The sequence below is a fragment of the Colobus angolensis genome, unplaced genomic scaffold (genome assembly GCF_000951035.1).
Source record: "Colobus angolensis palliatus isolate OR3802 unplaced genomic scaffold, Cang.pa_1.0 Scaffold278, whole genome shotgun sequence".
Taxonomy (NCBI): Eukaryota; Metazoa; Chordata; class Mammalia; order Primates; family Cercopithecidae; genus Colobus; species Colobus angolensis.
The window spans coordinates 758,007-777,413 of NW_012116021.1; the positions used below are offsets into that span (position 1 = coordinate 758,007).

Sequence of the window (19,407 nt, forward strand, 5' to 3'; positions counted from 1 at the left end):
ATACCAAGATGTTCCATTGCCCAGGGACGGACAGGAGACAGATGCTTTTCTCTATCTCAACTGCCAACAACCGCCAAGAGGCCTTCTTTCCTCTTATACTAGTCCTCCTCAGCACAGACCCTTCACAGGTGTCAGGCTGGGGGACGATCAGGTCTTTCCCTTCCCAGGAGGCCGTATTTCAGACTCTCACATGGGGAGAAACCTTGGACAATACCTAGCTTTCCTAGGCAGAGGTCCCTGAGACCTTTGGCAGTGTGCATGTCCCTGGGTACTTGAGATTAAGAGATGGTGATGACTTTTAACCAGCAAGCTGCCTTCAGGCACTTGTTTAACAAAGCACACCCTGTACAGCCCCAAATCCTCTAAACCTTGAGTTACCATAGCACAAGTCTCTTGCAAGGACAAGGTTGGGGGGTAGGGTCACAGATTAACAACATCTCAAATACAGAACAAAATGGAATCTGTTATGTCTACTTCTTTCTACATAGACACAGTAACAGGCTGATCTCTTTCTTTTCCCCACACTTGTGGGCATCTATGTTTTTCCCAATTTCTTTCTATTGCAAAGGATGCTGCAATGACATCCTTCCATGTGCATGTGTATGCACATGTTAATTCCCATAGTACAGATTTCTCAATTGGAATTGCTGCTTTAATAAGGGTATGTGTTTTTTAAATGAATAGATACTGCCGAATTGCCTCCAAACAAAGGCTTTGCTTTTGATACTTGTACTAATGGAATGTAATAAGAATGTATCTGTTTACCCGTAACCTCACCGACTTTTGAATATTAGAATATTAAGAATATTTTCACGCTGGGTGCAATGGCTCACGCCTGTAATCCCAATACTTTAGGAGGCCAAAGCAGGAGGATCGCTTAAGCCCTGGAGTTTGAGACCAGCCTGGGCTGCATAGTGAGACTTTGTCTCTACAAAAAAATTAGCCTGGCTGGGTGCAGTGGCCTACGCCCGTAATGCCAACACTTTGGGAGACCAAAGCAGGCAGATCACTTGAGGTCAGGAGTTGGAGACCAGCCTGGCTAACATGGTGAAACCTCGTCTCTACTAAAAGTACAAAAATTCACTGGGCCATGGTGCGGGACATCTGTAATCCCAGCTGCTCAGGAGGCTGAGGCGGGAGAATCACTTGAACCTGGGAGGTAGAGGTTGCAGTGACCTGAGATCATGCCACTGCACTCCAGCCTGGGCAACAGAGCAAGACTCCGTCTCAAAAAAAAAAAAGAAAAAAATTAATAGTCTATTATAGCAGTAAGAAAAACTAATATAATAAAAATTAGTAGTTGCTGAGAGGAGTGATTATCCAAATTATATTAAATACACTCTTAAACTGGAATAAGAAGCATTTTTGATTAAAAGTACACATTTATTAATTGTTTACTTTCTGAAGCAATGAATATAGTTATGTGGTTCAGAATTCAGAGACACACTATGAATATACAGGTTGAATATCCCTTTGAACTGCTTGGGACCAGAAGTGTTTTGGATTTTGGAGTTTTTCAGATTTGGGGATATTTGCATTATACTTACCCTAAATCTGAAAGTCCAAAACCTGAAATGCCCAATGAGCATTTCCTTTGAGCATCATGTCGGCACACAAAATTTTGGATTTTGTAGTGTTTTGGATTTCAGATTTTTGGATTTCGAGTGTTCAACCTGTATGGTGAAAAATACCCTCCTTCCCCTTTCCCCTTGTCACTTAGTTTACTTTCCCTGAAGCAATCAATTTTAGTTTCAAAACCAAGAGCCAAGAAACCAAAGCCACTGTTATCTCAAGGGTGAAATCTGTAGGCATTTATGAATACTCTTGTTGAGTGTTTCGTCCAGGTGCAGTGGCTCATACCTATAATCCCAACCCTTTGGGAGCCTGAGGCAGGAGGATCACTTGAGCTCAGAAGTTCAAGACCAGCCTGGGCACCATAGTGAGACCTACCTAGTCTCTATAAAAAATCAGATGGTGTGCCCCTGTGGTCCCAGCTACTCATGTGGCTAAAGCAGGAGGACTTCTTGAGCCCAAGAGGTTGAGGATTCAATGAGCCATATTCACGCCACTACACTCCAGCTTGAGTGACAGAGCGGGACTCTGTCTCAAAAAAAAAAAAGGAGTATCTTTTATTGTTTATATCTTTTATTGTTACTCTAATTTTAACAAACATTCGTAGTGAGTGATACAAAAACAAATGAAGAAGTGACATAGTAAAGAAAGACAGAGATAAGTTATCATGTAAGGTGGCTGGATTATGGACATAGAAAATCTTTTTAAAAAATTATAAGTAAGGAAATTATATCAGCAAAATGACAGAATATGAGATAAAGCCAACAAAATTAAATTTCCTGTTTCTGAGAAAACAGCTAGAAAATTCATAATTAAAGAAGTCTTGGCCGGGCGCGGTGGCTCAAGCCTGTAATCCCAGCACTTTGGGAGGCCGAGACGGGCGGATCACGAGGTCAGGAGATCGAGACCATCCTGGCTAACACGGTGAAACCCCGTCTCTACTAAAAAAATACAAAAAGCTAGCCGGGTGAGGTGGCGGGCGCCTGTAGTCCCAGCGACTCGGGAGGCTGAGGCAGGAGAATGGCGTAAACCCAGGAGGCGGAGCTTGCAGTGAGCTGAGATCCGGCCACTGCACTCCAGCCTGGGTGACACAGCGAGACTCCGTCTCAAAAAAAAAAAAAAAAAAGTATAGAGAAAGAAAAAGTGGGCCCAGAGGACCCACGCCGGCACTGGTCTCTGAGTTCCCTTAGTATTTATTGATAATTATCTTTACCATCTTAAAGAAAAGGAAGTGGCAGTATAGTAGGATCGTTATAGGCAGAAAGTCAGCAGTAAGACATATGAATAAAGATCTCTGTGACATCAATAAGTTTAAGGAAAAGTGCTGTGCCTTGATATGCATATGTAAACATCTCCATAAACCTTTTTAGTGCATAAAGAGCAGCATTGCGCTAGCAAGTCCCGCCTTTCGCCCTAAGGCGGTTTTCTCCTTTCTCAGTAAACAGAACATACCAAGATGTTCCATTGCCCAGGGACGGACAGGAGACAGATGCTTTTCTCTATCTCAACTGCCAACAACCGCCAAGAGGCCTTCTTTCCTCTTATACTAGTCCTCCTCAGCACAGACCCTTCACAGGTGTCAGGCTGGGGGACGATCAGGTCTTTCCCTTCCCAGGAGGCCGTATTTCAGACTCTCACATGGGGAGAAACCTTGGACAATACCTAGCTTTCCTAGGCAGAGGTCCCTGAGACCTTTGGCAGTGTGCATGTCCCTGGGTACTTGAGATTAAGAGATGGTGATGACTTTTAACCAGCAAGCTGCCTTCAGGCACTTGTTTAACAAAGCACACCCTGTACAGCCCCAAATCCTCTAAACCTTGAGTTACCATAGCACAAGTCTCTTGCAAGGACAAGGTTGGGGGGTAGGGTCACAGATTAACAACATCTCAAATACAGAACAAAATGGAATCTGTTATGTCTACTTCTTTCTACATAGACACAGTAACAGGCTGATCTCTTTCTTTTCCCCACACTTGTGGGCATCTATGTTTTTCCCAATTTCTTTCTATTGCAAAGGATGCTGCAATGACATCCTTCCATGTGCATGTGTATGCACATGTTAATTCCCATAGTACAGATTTCTCAATTGGAATTGCTGCTTTAATAAGGGTATGTGTTTTTTAAATGAATAGATACTGCCGAATTGCCTCCAAACAAAGGCTTTGCTTTTGATACTTGTACTAATGGAATGTAATAAGAATGTATCTGTTTACCCGTAACCTCACCGACTTTTGAATATTAGAATATTAAGAATATTTTCACGCTGGGTGCAATGGCTCACGCCTGTAATCCCAATACTTTAGGAGGCCAAAGCAGGAGGATCGCTTAAGCCCTGGAGTTTGAGACCAGCCTGGGCTGCATAGTGAGACTTTGTCTCTACAAAAAAATTAGCCTGGCTGGGTGCAGTGGCCTACGCCCGTAATGCCAACACTTTGGGAGACCAAAGCAGGCAGATCACTTGAGGTCAGGAGTTGGAGACCAGCCTGGCTAACATGGTGAAACCTCGTCTCTACTAAAAGTACAAAAATTCACTGGGCCATGGTGCGGGACATCTGTAATCCCAGCTGCTCAGGAGGCTGAGGCGGGAGAATCACTTGAACCTGGGAGGTAGAGGTTGCAGTGACCTGAGATCATGCCACTGCACTCCAGCCTGGGTGACAGAGACCCTGTATCAAAATAAACAAACAAAATAAGAACAAAGAAAATTAGCCTGGGGTGGTAGCATGCCTCTGTGATTCTCAGCTACTTAGGAGGCTGAGGTTGAAGGATTGCTTGAGCCCAGGAGACCAAGGCTGCAGTGAGCTATGATTACACCACTGCACTCCAGCCTGCATGACAGACCAAGACCTTGTCTCAAAAATAAGATAAAAATAAGAATATTTTCAAATGTTTGCCAATCTGATGGGTGAAAAAATGCAAATTCATTGTTTTCACTAGAGTTTCCCTGAATAGTAGTGAGGCTGCATATCTTTGGTATTTGGAAATGTCTATGATATTTGTCCACTTATCAAATGGCTCATTTGTTTTGTTTGTAAGTTGGATTCTTTCCTAATTGTATGGATATTCTTTTTTTGTTATATTTATTGCAAATATTTTCTCCTAGTCCATTGGTCTTTTTACTTTATGTAGGTACATCTGGAAGTTGTTTTCTTCATAGCTCCCAAGGTATGAAAATATTCTCCAATAGTTTTGCTGGTTTTTTTCCTTTGGAGAAAACCATTTTTATTATCATCACCACCCAGCTTATTTGTGCTGGGTTATGTACCAGTGGCAAGATCTTCTAACGAACATCTGCATAACATTTCTTTTATGTTTTAAAAGATGAAAATAACTGTAAAAGGTTAAGTACAAAAGTTCACAAGATAACAGACACAAAAAATATGCATGTATGAGATTTCATTCTACCTACAGCATTTTATGTTCAAAAAGTAGAATTCATGAACCAAAAAATATCGTCCTTCTATAGTTCTGTCAGGTTTAGTGGAAATGAGTTTAACATGATTACAACACCTATATCACTGATCTGATATTTATGAAAAAAATCTTATTTTTCAATAAATTAAAGCTAATGCAAATGGGAATAACATTTCAGTTCTTTTTTTTTTTACTTTTATTTTGAGACAGAGTCTCACTCTGTTGCCCAGGCTGGAGTGCAGTGGCATGATCCTGGCTCACTGTGACCTCTGCCTCCCAGGTTCAAGCAATTCTTGTGGCTCAGCCACCAAGCCACCCAGGGTTTCACTATGTTGGCCAGGCTGGTCTCAAACTCCTGGCCTCAAGTGATCCACCTGCCTCGGCCTCCCAAAGTGCTGGGATTACAGGCGTGAGCCACCGCGCCCACCCACGTTTCAGCTTTATAAGATAGAGATATGAACATGGTAAGAAGAAAAAACGAAAAAAAAGAAAAAAGAGATATGAACATGGATGGTGGTGATGGTTGCACATCATGAACGTTATCGAATGCTACTGAATTGTACACTTAAAAAATGGCTATGATGGTACATTTTATGTTATGTGTATTTTACCACAGCTTTAAAAAAAGGAAGAAAAGCCAGTGCAATAAACTGGAACACTAGCTCTTTGGGAACAAGGACCTGACATCAGAACAAGAAGGCTATAAGTTCCCAAACCTTAAAAGTATGATCTTTTTTAAATTGCGTTCATTTCTTACGTTGCAGATGTGAAACCCAATCCCATACCTCTTTGTGTGTTCTTGCCTTTTCATATTGAGCATCTGCTTTTCTAAATACAGTACTTCCTATTGCTTCACAGTCTTCTAAGTTTCTTCATCAGCTGAGCTACATCCAGCTTCATCGTCACTCTTAATACCCGCTAATTTCCTGTATATGACATTTTGGTCCTTGTTTCCCAAAGTCATAGTTCAGCAGTTGGGAAGTTTGCCCAGTTTTTCTTGCCTTGACTTTTTTCCTCTTGTTCAGCAAATTTCACTGGATTTCCAGCTGCTGTGTCATAATCCCTCGGTACAGCTGTTCCATCTCTGCCAAAGCTGTTGCTTGCAGGGCTCCCATTTGAGCTGCCATAGCTATCTGAGTTACTGGCACTCCTGATGCCACCAGGGCAGCAACATTGAGAACAAAATCTCTAGTAACTGGAGCTATTTCTTGTTTTTGTTTTTCAACAATTTCTTTTTCTTTTAAAAACTTTTTCTGCAACACCCATCCCAACTATTTCTTTTTCTTGCTGTGCTTGTAATTTCTTTGCCTATTCCGTCCTCCCAGCTAAAACTCTTACGCATCCATTGCTGTACCTTTACCTCTGAAGAGAGATGAACTAGAAATCTGGCTTAAACTTCTGGTAAATCTTCTTAGTTTCTCAGTGCTCTTCTTTCTCTCTTGTCTTCTGCTTCCTGTACTACTGCTTCTTTCCTATGCATTTCTATTTATTTATTTACTTATTTTTCACACACAACACAGATGTAGTTTTTATCTTGAACAGGAGCAAGATCTGATCCATGGTTTTCTTTTTTTTTTTTTCCTTTTTGGAGACGGAGTCTCGCTCTATTGGCCAGGCTGGAGTGCAGTGGTGCGACCTCAGCTCACTGAAACCTCCACTTCTTTGGTTCGAGTGATTCTCCTGCCTCAGCTTCCCAAGTAGCTGGGACCACAGACGTGCACCACCACGCCTGGCTAATTTTTGTATTTTTAGTGGAGACAGGGTTTTGCCATGTTGACCAGGCTGATCTCAAACTCCTGAACCTCAGGTGATCTGCCTGACTTGGCCTCCCAAAGTGCTGAGATTACAGGTGTGAAGCACTGTGTCCAGCCCATGGTTTTCTTTTCCTTCTCCTAGATCATGATTGTTCTTCTCTCTGCTTCTGGATTGAGACTACTTCTTTTCCCTCTTTCTACTATGATGATGCCTTTCATGAGACCTGTATCTTGAGTGGACTTCTGCTTTCTGACAACTTTCTTTGTGTTTGTGTCTGTCCTCATCATTTTCAGATGAATTTATTCATTTATTGAGATAGCATGTCATTCTGTTGCCCAGGCTGGAGTGCAGTGGCATGATCACAGCTCACTGTAACCTCTGTTCCCCTGGCTCAAGCTTCTCATCACAGCCTCCTGAGTAGCTGGAATCACAGGCACACACCACCACGCCTGGCTAACTTTTGTGTTTTTTGTAGAGACAGGGCTTTGCAATGTTGCTCAAGCTGGTCTCAAACTTGTGAGCCCAAGCAATTTGCCCACCTTGGCCTCCCAAAGTACTGGGACTACAGACGTGAGTTACTGCACCCAGCCCATTTTCAGATGAATTTAGCCCCTCTCTTCCTTTATCAGAATAATGTTCTTTGTCATTATGCTCCTCAGAAGTGTATTTCTTAGAGGATTTGTTGTAGGATTCCTGTCTCCTTGCCTTATCATGAAATAGGCTTATTATTTTCCTACCTGAGTCTACAGTGTCTTCAGTTCAGCCTTTTTGCCCATCAGCATGCTCTTTGTGTTTTCGTCCTTCATTTTCTTTCTTTTTTTCTTTCTCTTGACCTTGATTGTGATCTTGAATAATAATATTTTGAGTAAGAAAAACAGATGCATCCGACAGTTCTTTTTTTCTCCCCCACCATCTGGGGATGTCTTTTTCTGGGGCTAGTCCATCTTGTCCTGGATAACTACCCTATCTTGAGAACCCAGTCTTAATTTCATTAAACATCTTTAATGAAAACAGCCTTTTGACACAGTGCTGCTGCAAAATGTGGTCTGGCTCTCCTCACATGTTCTCTGGCTGCCACAGTTCAGAGCTCAGGCCACTAGGGTGGCACCTCCACTTGCCACTTTTAGCAGTACCAGCCACCTCAAAGCTTTGCCACAGACTAATAGCTCTTTCCAGGGGCCTGGATGGCACCCAGGGGATCTGCCATTGCTTTTTTAATTTATTTTTTACATTTAGCTCATTAATATCTGTTAGATATTTTTAGATATTTTTATGTCTGCATTGAAATAGGTAACTTTATTTTTCCCCCAAAGGGTAACTGTTCTAACATTATCAGTTAGCTTGTCTTTTCCCCACCAACTTAAAATACGACACTTACTTTAAAAATTGCATTTTATAAACGTGTATGTTTCAGTAATTTATATTCTGCCCCACTGATCTATATTCCCATGTTAGAATTATACTTTTATTTTATTTTTAAAATTTATTTAGAGACAAGATCTCGCTGTGTCACTCTGGCTGGAATGCAATGGTGCAATGATAATTCACTGCAACCTTGAATTCCTGGGCTCAAACAATACTCCCACCTCAGACTTTGAAGCAGCTGGGACTGCAGGTGTGTGCCACTGTGCCTGGCTAATTTTTTTATTTTTATTTTTTTGTAGAGACGATGTTTTGCTATGTTGCCCAGGCTGGTCTCGAACCCCTGGGCTCAAGGGATCCTTCTCTCTTGGCCGCCCAAAGTGTTGGGCTTATAGGCATGAGCCACCGCACCCAGCCTTAGTATTATACTATTTTAGTTAACAAAGCTTTACAATGAATTTTGATACCTAGAAAGACAAGTCATTCCTTATTATCGCTGTTTTTCCAAATTTTTTTGGCAGGGTAGTCTTTCACATTTAATTTTCTATAAGAACTTTAGTCTGTCAAGTTTCATTTTCTAAAGTCCTACTGGGGACTTCCATACTTCTAAATTCATTTTTTTCCTTTAAAACTGTAGAAAGTGAATTTTAAAACACACACACATACAAGGACAGAGAGTACAGGAAAGGAGACAATAGCAATGAAATTTTTGAAAGCAGACAGGAATATGAATGCCTGATAATTGACTTGGAAAGCAACATCCCAGCCAACAACAGGGAAAGCTGACAGGCAAGCTGATAGAACTCTCAAAAGGCACAGAGCTGGCAGCATAGTCTCACTGGGGTATGGGTCTGGAGCAGACAGGGAAAGCTGCCTGAGAACCAGTTAGCTCCCTAAGTCCTTTTCCCAATTCCAGTTCTCTGGTTAATTGCCCTTACCCCAGCACAAGACTGCAGGTTTATTCCCTGCCGAGAGTGAAAGAAAGTATCTCTGGCTTAGGGGACAAAAGGTGTGCTTGATGGTACAAGTCGGGGATTAAATGATCATATGGATTCTGATTGTCTTTTTTTTTTTTTTTTTTTTTTGAGGCAGAGTCTCGCTCTGTCGCCCGGACTGGAGTGCAGTGGCCGGATCTCAGCTCACTGCAAGCTCCGTCTCCCGGGTTTACGCCATTCTCCTGCCTCAGCCTCCAGAGTAGCTGGGACGACAGGCGCCCGCCACCTCGCCCGGCTAGTTTTTGTATTTTTAGTAGAGACGGGGTTTCACCGTGTTAGCCAGGATGGTCTCGATCTCCTGACCTCGTGATCCGCCCGTCTCGGCCTCCCAAAGTGCTGGGATTACAGGCTTGAGCCACCGCGCCCAGCCGGATTCTGATTGTCGAATACTAACTTGCCAGCCCACTCAGCTCCCATGTATCTAGCAGCCAGTCTTTTATTCTCCAGGCAGGAGATTGTAAGATTTTTGTCTCTTGTGTCCGTGTGAAGAGACCACCAAACAAGCTTTGTGTGAGCAACAAGGCTATTTATTTCACCTGGGTGCAGGTGGGCTGAGTTTGAAAAGAGAGTCAGCAAAGGCTGGTGGATTATTATTAGTTCTTATAGGTTTTGGGATAGGCAGTGGAGTTAGGAGCAATGTTTTGCAGGCAGGGGGTGGATCTCACAAAGTATAAGTTCTCAAGGGTGGGGAGAATTACAAAGAACCTTCTTAAGGGTGGGGGAGATTACAAAGAACCTTCTTAAGGGTGGGGGAGATTACAAAGTACATTGATCAGTTAGGTTGGGGCAGAAATAAATCACAATGGTGGAATGTCATCAGTTAAGGCTATTTTCACTTATTTTATTGATCTTCAGTTGCTTCAGGCCATCTGGATGCATACCTTCCGTCACAGGGGATATGATGGCTTAGCTTGGGCTCAGAGGCCTGACATTCCTGTCTTCTTATATTACTAACAAAAATAAAAGAAAATAGTGGTAAAGTGTTGGGGCAGCGAAAATTTTGGGGGGTGGTATGGAGAGATAATGGGCAATGTTTCTCAGGGCTGCTTCGAGTGGGATTAGGGGCGGCGTGGGAACCTAGAGTGGGAGAGATTGAGCTGAAGGAAGATTTTGTGGTAAGGGGTGATATTGCGGGGTTGTTAGAAGGAGCATTTGTCGTATAGAATTATTGGTGATGGCCTGGATGCAGTTTTGTATGAATTGAGAAACTAAACAAAAGATATAAGGTCCAAATAAAAGAAGGAGAAAAATGGGTATTAAAGGACTAAGAATTGGGAGTACCCAGGATGTCCTATTAGAGAGTGTCCAAGTGGGGTTCAACATTATTGTTTGCTTGGTTGGCGAGTTTTTGGGCTCTGTCCTTGAGTTTTTTTATGTTGTTATATACTAGGCCAGATTGATTTAGGTAAAGACAACACTCTTCATTTAAAAATATACAAAGTCTTGGCCGGTCGCAGTGGCTCACGCCTATAATCCCAGCACTTTGGGAGGCCAAGGTGGGGGGATCACGAGGTCAGGAGATCGAGACCATCCTGGCTAACATGGTGAAACCCCTTCTCCACTAAAAATACAAAAAATGCTCCAGGTGTGGTGTTGGGCGTTTGTAGTCCCAGCTACTCTGGAGGCTGAGGTAGGAGAATGGCGTAAGCCCGGGAGGCAGAGCTTGCAGTTAGCCGAAATCGTGCCACTGAGCTCCAGCCTGGGTGACAGAGCCAAACTCCGTCTCAAAAAAAAAAAAAAAATGTGTATATATATATACACACACACAGTTTTTTGTTTTTTTTTTTTTTTCAAGCAGCGAGTAAGTCAGGGCCTCCGCGATTTTGGAGGAAAGAAAAATGCAAAGCCAGCCAACTGTTCGTTAAACAAGGATTAGAAACGGCTAGGAGAGAGTGAGATTGATAGTGTGGTGGAGATAACTGGGGAGAGGTAGAGGATGGCATAAGAACGGGAACCAGAATAAGAGTGAGTATAAAAGTAAAGAATAGAACTTCATCAAGGTGGAAGTATTGGAGGGTGCCCTGCCACCAAAGATCATCTATCCACTCCAAGAGGGAGTCAAGAGTGGTGGTTTGGGGATCGCACCAGGAGATATCAGCTGTGATGGCTTGGAGAAACAGTGTAAACTGGCAGTGTAAACAAGAGCAGGTCATTTATGAGTAGTTGAGAATGGTGAATAGGAGTATGACTAGACAGAATATAGTAGGGATGACAGGTTTTTGGGGCGCAGTCCAAGTAGTGGGGGTGACTGCATAAAGCCCTGTTGCAAAGAGTAGGGTAAGGATGGATAGACCTAATAGAATGAAGGGATGTGTTAGGCTCATAAGGGTTATTATTGTTCTTCAGAAATGTGAGTGAGTTTAAGGGAAGTAGGGGAGAGTACTCGCAACTTCCAGGAGGAAGAGGAGATATCAGGCTGGCTGTCTGACAGACACAGCTTTATCCTGGAATGGTGAACCCAATGGGGAGGGTCCTGCAGGCAGATGGTGGTTGGAGTACTATAGATGACTAAGTAGGGTCCGGTCCATAGAGGTTGTAGAGTTTGAGGGGTCAGATTCTTAACAAGAACTGATCATCCGGCTAGGGTGTCTTCATATGGCTGGGAATCTGGAGTAGGCAAGAGAAGATTAGCAGCCTGGCGAATTTCCTGTCTAGCCTGATGGAGGACTGGAAGATAGTCACCTAGAGGTCTGGTGTCTGGGACGAGATTGGGGCCGAGTAAGAAAGTGCGTCCATATAAAAGTTCAAATGGACTGTACTCTGTAGCATCTCGAGGACAGGCTCTAATTCTGTCAGGCCTCTGAGCCCAAGCTAAGCCATCATATCCCTTGTGACCGGCAAGTATGCATCCAGATGGCCTGAAGCAACTGAAGATCCACAAAATAAGTGATAATAGCCTTCACTGATGACATTCCACGATTGTGATTTATTTCTGCCCTAACCTAACTGATCAATGTACTGTGTAATCTCCCCCACCCTTAAGAAGGTCCTTTGTATTTCTTCCCACCCTTGAGAATGTACTTTGTGAGATCCACCCACTGCCTGCAAAACATTGCTCCTAACTCCACTGCCTATCCCCAAACCTGTAAGAACTAATGATAATCCACCACCCTTTGCTGATTCTCTTTTTGAACCCAGCCCACCTGCACCCAGGTGAAATAAACAGCCTTGTTGCTCACACAAAGCCTGTTTGGTGGTCTCTTCACATGGACACATGAGACAGATTTCACTGGGGAAGCAAATAGCCATGGGGGTGGGCAAGAAGTATCCATGATTGTGGAGCTTCCAGTAAGCCTTTTATTCTTGTAACAAATTAAAAACCAAGGATTATCAGACATCTGAGGAAAACCTCTAACATAGAAGAAGGAGATAAAATGAACAAGCAATAAAAGGCAACTTAAAATGGGCACCATATAAAGAAAGGAAAACAGTTAAAAAAAAAAAAAAACAAAAAACCCAAAACCCTATTCTTAAGCTACAGAGAAAGCCTGGCCAACATGGTGAAACCCCATCTCTACTAAAAATACAAAAATTAACCAGGCATGGTGGCGTACACCTGCAGTCCCAGCTACTCAGGAGGCTGAGGTAGGAGAATCACCTGAACCCGTGAGGCTGAGGCTGCAATGTGCTGAGATCACACCACTGCACTCCAGCCTGGGTGACAGAGTGAGACCTTGTCTCAAAAAAAAAAAAAAAAAAGCCACAGAGAAATAAAATCAGACAAACATAAATGGGTGCTAAACAAAAACACTCACAGAACAAAATAGTCTCTTAGAAATAAAAAAATGAGAGGAAATGGAAACAAACAAAAACCCACTTCAATTGAAGTATTAGAAAATCAAGTTAAGCAGTTGTCTCAGAATGGGCAGAGATAGAAAATGGGAAAGAAAAGATAAGAAAGTAAGACGGAGGCCAGGTACAGTGGCTCATGCCTGTAACCCCAGCACTTTGGTAGACCAAGGCAGGGGGATGACTTGAGGTCAGGAGTTCGAGATCAGCCGGGCCAACATGATGAAACTCTATCTGTACTAAAAATACAAAAATTAGCTAGGCGTGGGGGTGCACACCTGTAATCCCAGCTGTTCAGGAGGCTGAGGCAAGAGAATTGCTTGAACCCAGGAGGCAGAGGCTGCAGTGAGCCGAGATCATGGCACTGCACTCCAGCCTGGACGACAGAGCAAGACTCTGTCTCAAAAAAAAAAAAAAAAAAGAGACAGAGGTCCAATACTTGAATATAAGCAGCTCCAAAAAGATTAATGAGGAACGTGGAGAGGAGGGAATTCTCAACAAAATAATTTGATAAAATTTCCCAGAACTGAAGGACTTGAACTGCAGGATTATAAGGGCTTACCAAGTACCCAGCATAGTGATTGAGAAATAGACCCATTTAACTATGTGTCCTTACAGTGAAATATTCTGGCACTGTTAAAAATGTAAAGATTTATGAATAGCACTAATACTAAATTATTGTATGTGGTTTTTCATCTGTTAGATATGTTATCTGGGAGTAGCATTACTAGGTCATAGAACATTAATACATAATGTCAAATAGTTTTCCAAAGTGGTTGGTATCTGACAGAACACAGTGTACTGGTTATCAGTCTCAGGAAAGGAATCTAAATGCTTTTGCCCATTGCATCTTGGTATCAGAGTCAGCAAGGAAAACAGTGCAAACACTGGATAAAGCTTTACTTACCTAGAGAAGAGACAGAGCAGGATCAGCTCCAATAGTGTGCATTGGTTCCTCATGGCAAGTGGATCTGTCTCCTCAGCAGCTGCTGCAGGGTGGTTTGCCAGCAAGCACCCATCTTGTGCTACAGTGAAACGGTGTGCCTGGTCTCCGTCACTTGCTGGCCTCAAGTAAGACCCATTTTCATGCAGTGCTGAACAATTCATGACACTGCTGACAATGAGATTGTTTAAATGAGGTCCTTCTCTGGGAGAAATTAAAAAGTTATGGACAGATACCTAGGTTGTAGTTACATGGTATGTTCATTCTGAAAATTCATTAAACTGTGCCTTTGTCATTTGTATGCTTTTCTGTTACGTTTTATTGAAAGTTAAAAGGTTCTATAGAGAAGTAAGCTCAGGGCTTTTTAAAAAAAATTTTAAGTTGTAAACACGTAAATTAAATTTATTCATAGGAAGGTGTTTTGTAGGCTAAATAACTCTGACCAAAAAAATTAAAAAGGGAAGGTGTTTTGAAGTTAATGTTAGCTGAAATTAAAACACAGCCATATTAACCTTGTAATAATGAAAACTTTTTTGTACATGTATTCATTGAGGACATAGTATTGTAAGTAGTTGGTTTTTTAAATTTGTTATTTTATGGAATTTTTTTCTTTCTTTCTTTTTTTTTTAAGAGACTCTCACTCTGTCACTCAGGCTGGAGTGCAGTGGTGCGATCTCTGCTTACTGCAGCCTCCACCTCAAGTGATTCTCGTTCAAGCTATTCTCGTGCCTCAGCCTCCCAAGTAGCTGGGACTATAGGCTTATGCCACCACATCCGGATAATTTTTGTATTTTTAGTAGAGATGGGTTTTTACCTTGTTAGCCAGGCTGGTCTTGAACTCTTGGCCTGAAGTGATCCGCCTGCCTTGGCCTCTCAAAGTGCTGAGATTGTAAGTATGAGCCACCATGCCCCACCATAAATTAGCATCTTATAAAGGGGGAAGAGCCACATGTGTCTGCTGGTTGTGTTGCTATCCTGAAAACAAGGTTTTCCTGTCCTAGATTATTCCCTCTGTATCGAGATAAGTAGGGTGATCAGCTAATGCTGGAGACAAAAGGTAGGTGGTTTTTTTTTGAGATTTGTCATAAAGTAAATAGTATTGTGACAGCCGCCTTTGCTTTCAGATGTGACATTGATAAAGCTGTGAATGTGTTCCTATTTCTCCTCTTTATCTATTTCTCCTTGTTTTCTAGGTTTTTGTGGAAACTCTGGATAAGTGTTTCGAAAATGTGTGTGAATTGGATTTGATCTTCCATATGGATAAGGTACGTTCTCTTGCAGTTCTCTTCCAAACTAGGGTTACTAGAAAACCAAGAGCCTTGGGCATCTCTAGTACCTCTACACCTTCATCTTGTTTCTTGTTTTTTTTACTCTAAAATAGTCCTAGAACCTGTTTTATTTAATAAGTTTAATAGTTTGGGTTTTGTTTTGTTTTTGCTAAGATCTATTAACAGTTTTAACGTGCATAAGATTATTACTAGGCCTATATCATGGTTCATCTGTTCACAGACTGACTTCTTAATATAGGAGAGTGATGTCACTGGCTACTTGGCCAAAGGTGAGATAGTTTTATGTTGATTATAAAATTAGTTTCCTAGTCATAGGCCAGTGACAATGAAACTTTGGAATAATCATGATGCAGAGGCTTTGACTTAGATAGTAAAATTTATATCTTTCCTAAAGAGTGATATAGTGACTAGGAGATCTGTAATGTAATTCAAGGTCAAGTGATATTCTGTAGGAATGCAGACTATCAGAGGCAGAATTAAAATGGCCCCAAGTAGGTGTTCTCAGATTTGTTTTGCTAGCATAACTGTGACATGGCTTGTGTGATCTTGGCTCACTGCAATCTCTGCCTCCCACGTTCAAGCCTCTCCTGTCTCAGCCTCCCAAGTAGCTGGGATTACAGGTGCCTGCCACCATGCCCAGCTAATTTTTGTATGTTTAGTGGAGATGGGGTTTCACCATATCTGTCGGGCTGGTCTCCAACTCCTGACCTCAGGTTATCCACCCACCTCAGTCTCCCAAAGTGCTGGGATTACAGGCATGAGTGAACCACCGCGCCCAGCCTCCTAGGTAACTTTGAAAGTCAACATTTGTTGTTTTGTATTTTACCTTCTTTGCTCCGTGTTTTTTGTAAGAATCACCCATTTTGTTACACGTAGCCTTAGGTAGTTTAATTTCATTGCTGCATAGGATTTCATTATATGATTTCATCCATTCTATGACTGATGGAATTAGATTGTTTTGAGTTTGGAGCTTTTATGAAATATGTTTATGAAATATCAGCATCCTAGTGCAGAAACATCATGGAACCCTGTTCCTTCTCTAGATACTTAACTTGGGACTCCCTGACAACCTTATGGGGCTTCCAGTATTTACTGTTGATTTTGAGTCAGCCTCCCTTTCATGTGAAAGGATTGTATACTTTTTGGAAACTTCGGAGATCTCTTAGCACCCTTTCTTTGCAAGCACTTAGAGTTGTTTTGTGCTTTTCATATGTTAAAGATCTGCTGTTTTGCAATTTCTATCAAGGAGAGCCATAGCTCAAATCTAGTTCCCTTTTGGACTAGAGGGACTAGTAATACACCCTTTCAAGTATTAAAGAGACTTGAAAATGTAGGGGGAATGGAGAGGTGCCTTCTGTAGGCCTTATTGTTATTATTTTAAAATGATATTGTTAAATACAGGCTGGATGTGGTGGCTCACACCTGTAATCCCAACACTTTGGGAGGCCGAGGCGGGCAGATCACTTCAGGTCAGCAGTTCAAGACCAGCCTGGCCAACATGGCAAAACCTTGTCTCTACTGAAAGTACAAAAATTCGCCAGGCGTGATAGTGCACGCCTGTAATCCCAGCTATTCAGGAGAACCCACTTGAACCTGGGAGGTGGAGGTTGCAGTGAGCCAAGGTTGCGCCACTGCACTCCAGCCTGGGCGACCGAGCAAGACTGTGTCTCAAAAAAAAAAAAAAAACCAAATTATTAAATGCAAGGTGTTACTTTCAAAGTTACCACCTGGTTTGCAAAGTGGGTTCTTTGAAGATGCCACCTGTTGCTCACCAGGCTGCAGATGAATTTCGTAACATCTCAGGTGTAGATTCAGGGATTCAGAGATATATTTTACTAGGAAAGGGGGAGTTTTCAAAGCAAGAGAAGAGCCCATGGAGAGGTGTATTGAGGTGTCTCTGCTGGAATGACTTCGTATCACCCCCCTCCTCCAATGCTGTCTTTTTTATCAGGCACCTATGAGAGTAGCTTTACTAGTGGAGAGATCGGCAGAATGCTTAGACACCACGAAATCTGTATTTGTGTGCCAGCTGCTTATAGATGTTGTCTGGGGGCTGGGCACAGTGGCTCACGCCTGTAATCCCAGCACTTTGGGAGGCCTGAGGTTGGGAGTTCAAGACCAGTCTGACCAACATGGAGAAATGCTGTCTCTTCTACAAATGCAAAATTAGCCGGGCGTAGTGGCACATGCCTGTAATTCCGACAGGAGAATCACCTAAACCTGGGAGACAGAGGTTGCAGGGGGCCGAGATCGTGCCATTGCACTTCAGCCTGGGCAACAAGAGCAAAACTCCATCTCAAAAAAAAAAAAAGGAAGTTGTCTGGGAACGCCAGCTGCCCAACACCTGGAAACTTAGGGATCTGTGGGATAATACACACCCAGAGAAGACAGCGGCAGGCCCTGTAGGAAATTGTGCTTGGGTGCAGCCCCTCTCACTGGGAGAAGGGGTAGCCTCCCAACCCCCCCGGTCTAAGCTAGTTCATTGTCTAGGCAACCTGGAGTATGCCTCCACAGTGACTTTTTTTTTTTTTTTTTTGAGACAGAGTCTCACTCTGTTGCCCAGGCTGGAGTGCAGTTGTGTGATCTTGGCTCACTGCAATCTCTGCCTCCCATGTTCAAGCCTCTCCTGTCTCAGCCTCCCAAGTAGCTGGGATTACAGGTGCCTGCCACCATGTCCAGCTAATTTTTGTATGTTTAGTGGAGATGGGGTTTCACCATATCTGTCGGGCTGGTCTCCAACTCCTGACCTCAGGTGATCCACCCATCTCAGTCTCCCAAAGTGCTGGGATTACAGGCGTGAGTGAACCACTGCGCCCAGCCTCCTAGGTAACTTTGGAAGTCAGCATTTGTTGTTTTGTGTTTTACCTTCTTTGCTCCGTGTTTTTTGTAAGAATCACCCATTTTGTTACACGTAGCCTTAGGTAGTTTAATTTCATTGCTGCATAGGATTTCATTATATGATTTTATCCATTCTATGACTGATGGAATTGGATTGTTTTGAGTTTGGAGCTTTTATGAAATATGTTGTCATGAATATTCTTGAAAATGGATGCTATTGTACATTTTTGTACATTTTCTTGAAACATCTATTTCTCTTAATAGTGCAATTCCTGGGTCATAGATGAGGCCTCTAGAAGGAAGAAACAGGGGATCACAAAGGCACCAGCAGGCCTGCAGCACTGGCAGAACAAGTCTGAGGCTCAAGGCCTCCGGACTGTAGGCCATAGTATCTGCCACTTTGTTAGATAATGCCAAACTTGCCAGAGTGATTGCATCAATTTATACTTCCACCAACGGGGGGGTGAGTGTTCCCTTTGCTCCATATGCTCACCAAAAGTTTATATTCTCAGTGTGGTAATCATTAGAACTGATAACTAAATATTTACAGTTCTTTCCCCTTCAGGACACATGGTAAAATTACACTTCTATGCCTTCCTGAAGTGAGGTGTAGCCATGTGACTTGCTTTAGCCATTGAAGTGTGAATGGAAGTGCCATGTGTCACTTCTAGGCAAAACTTAGGAGCCAGTGCTAATATATATAATAATGGAATGTGTGTGTGTGTGTGTGTGTGCGTGTGTGTGTGTGTATACATATATATATTCCATTTGTGGAAGCATGGATACACAGCCTCCCACAGCCTGGGTCCCTAACTGAGGATGAGGTAGAACAGTGTCCCCAAGTGCACCCACAGTGGATGTGTGTATAGTATGAGAGAAATAAACTTGTTACTTTAAGCCATGAAATGTTAAAATTGTTACTGTGGCTTAACCAAGCCTGTCCTGACTGACAGATATAGAACTTAATTTTTATCAAGCTAGTAGGTATGTACTGGCATTTCATTGTCATTCTAATTGCATTTCTCATGAAGATAAGCATCTTTTCTTGTTTATTGGCTATTAGGAGGTCCTCTTCATGCCTGTAATCCCAGCACTTTGGGAGGCCAAGGTGAGCGGATCACCTTAGATCAGGAGTTTGAGAACAGCCTGGACAACATGGTGAAACCTTGTCTCTACTAAAAATACAAAAATTAGCTGGGCATGGTGGTGCACCTGTAGTCCCAGCTACTTGAGAGGCTGAGGCAGGAAAATCACTTGAACCCGGCAGCCGAGATCACACCACTGCACTCCAACCTGGGTGACAGAGCAGAACTCCATCTCAAAAAAAAAAAAAATGTGTTGGTAGAAGTTGTATTGAGCCGGGCGCGGTGGCTCAAGCCTGTAATCCCAGCACTTTGGGAGGCCGAGACGGGTGGATCACGAGGTCAGGAGATCGAGACCATCCTGGCTA

General features: G+C 42.7%; 1 protein-coding gene across 2 annotated transcripts in view; it reads left to right on the top strand.

Annotated features, from left to right (window-relative positions):
* Positions 1-19,407, top strand: part of AP3S2 (adaptor-related protein complex 3, sigma 2 subunit) — a 90,234-nt gene that overhangs the window by 32,420 nt on the left and 38,407 nt on the right. The window contains exons 8-9 of one of the 2 annotated variants that reach the window (XM_011948299.1): positions 15,024-15,095; positions 18,222-18,454. In XM_011948299.1, coding sequence (XP_011803689.1) covers positions 15,024-15,095; positions 18,222-18,368 — 219 coding nt within the window. In that variant the 3' untranslated portion in view covers positions 18,369-18,454. Of the gene's footprint in view, positions 1-15,023; positions 15,096-18,221; positions 18,455-19,407 lie in introns of those variants that run through there. The other variant, XM_011948301.1, reaches the window with a different exon arrangement.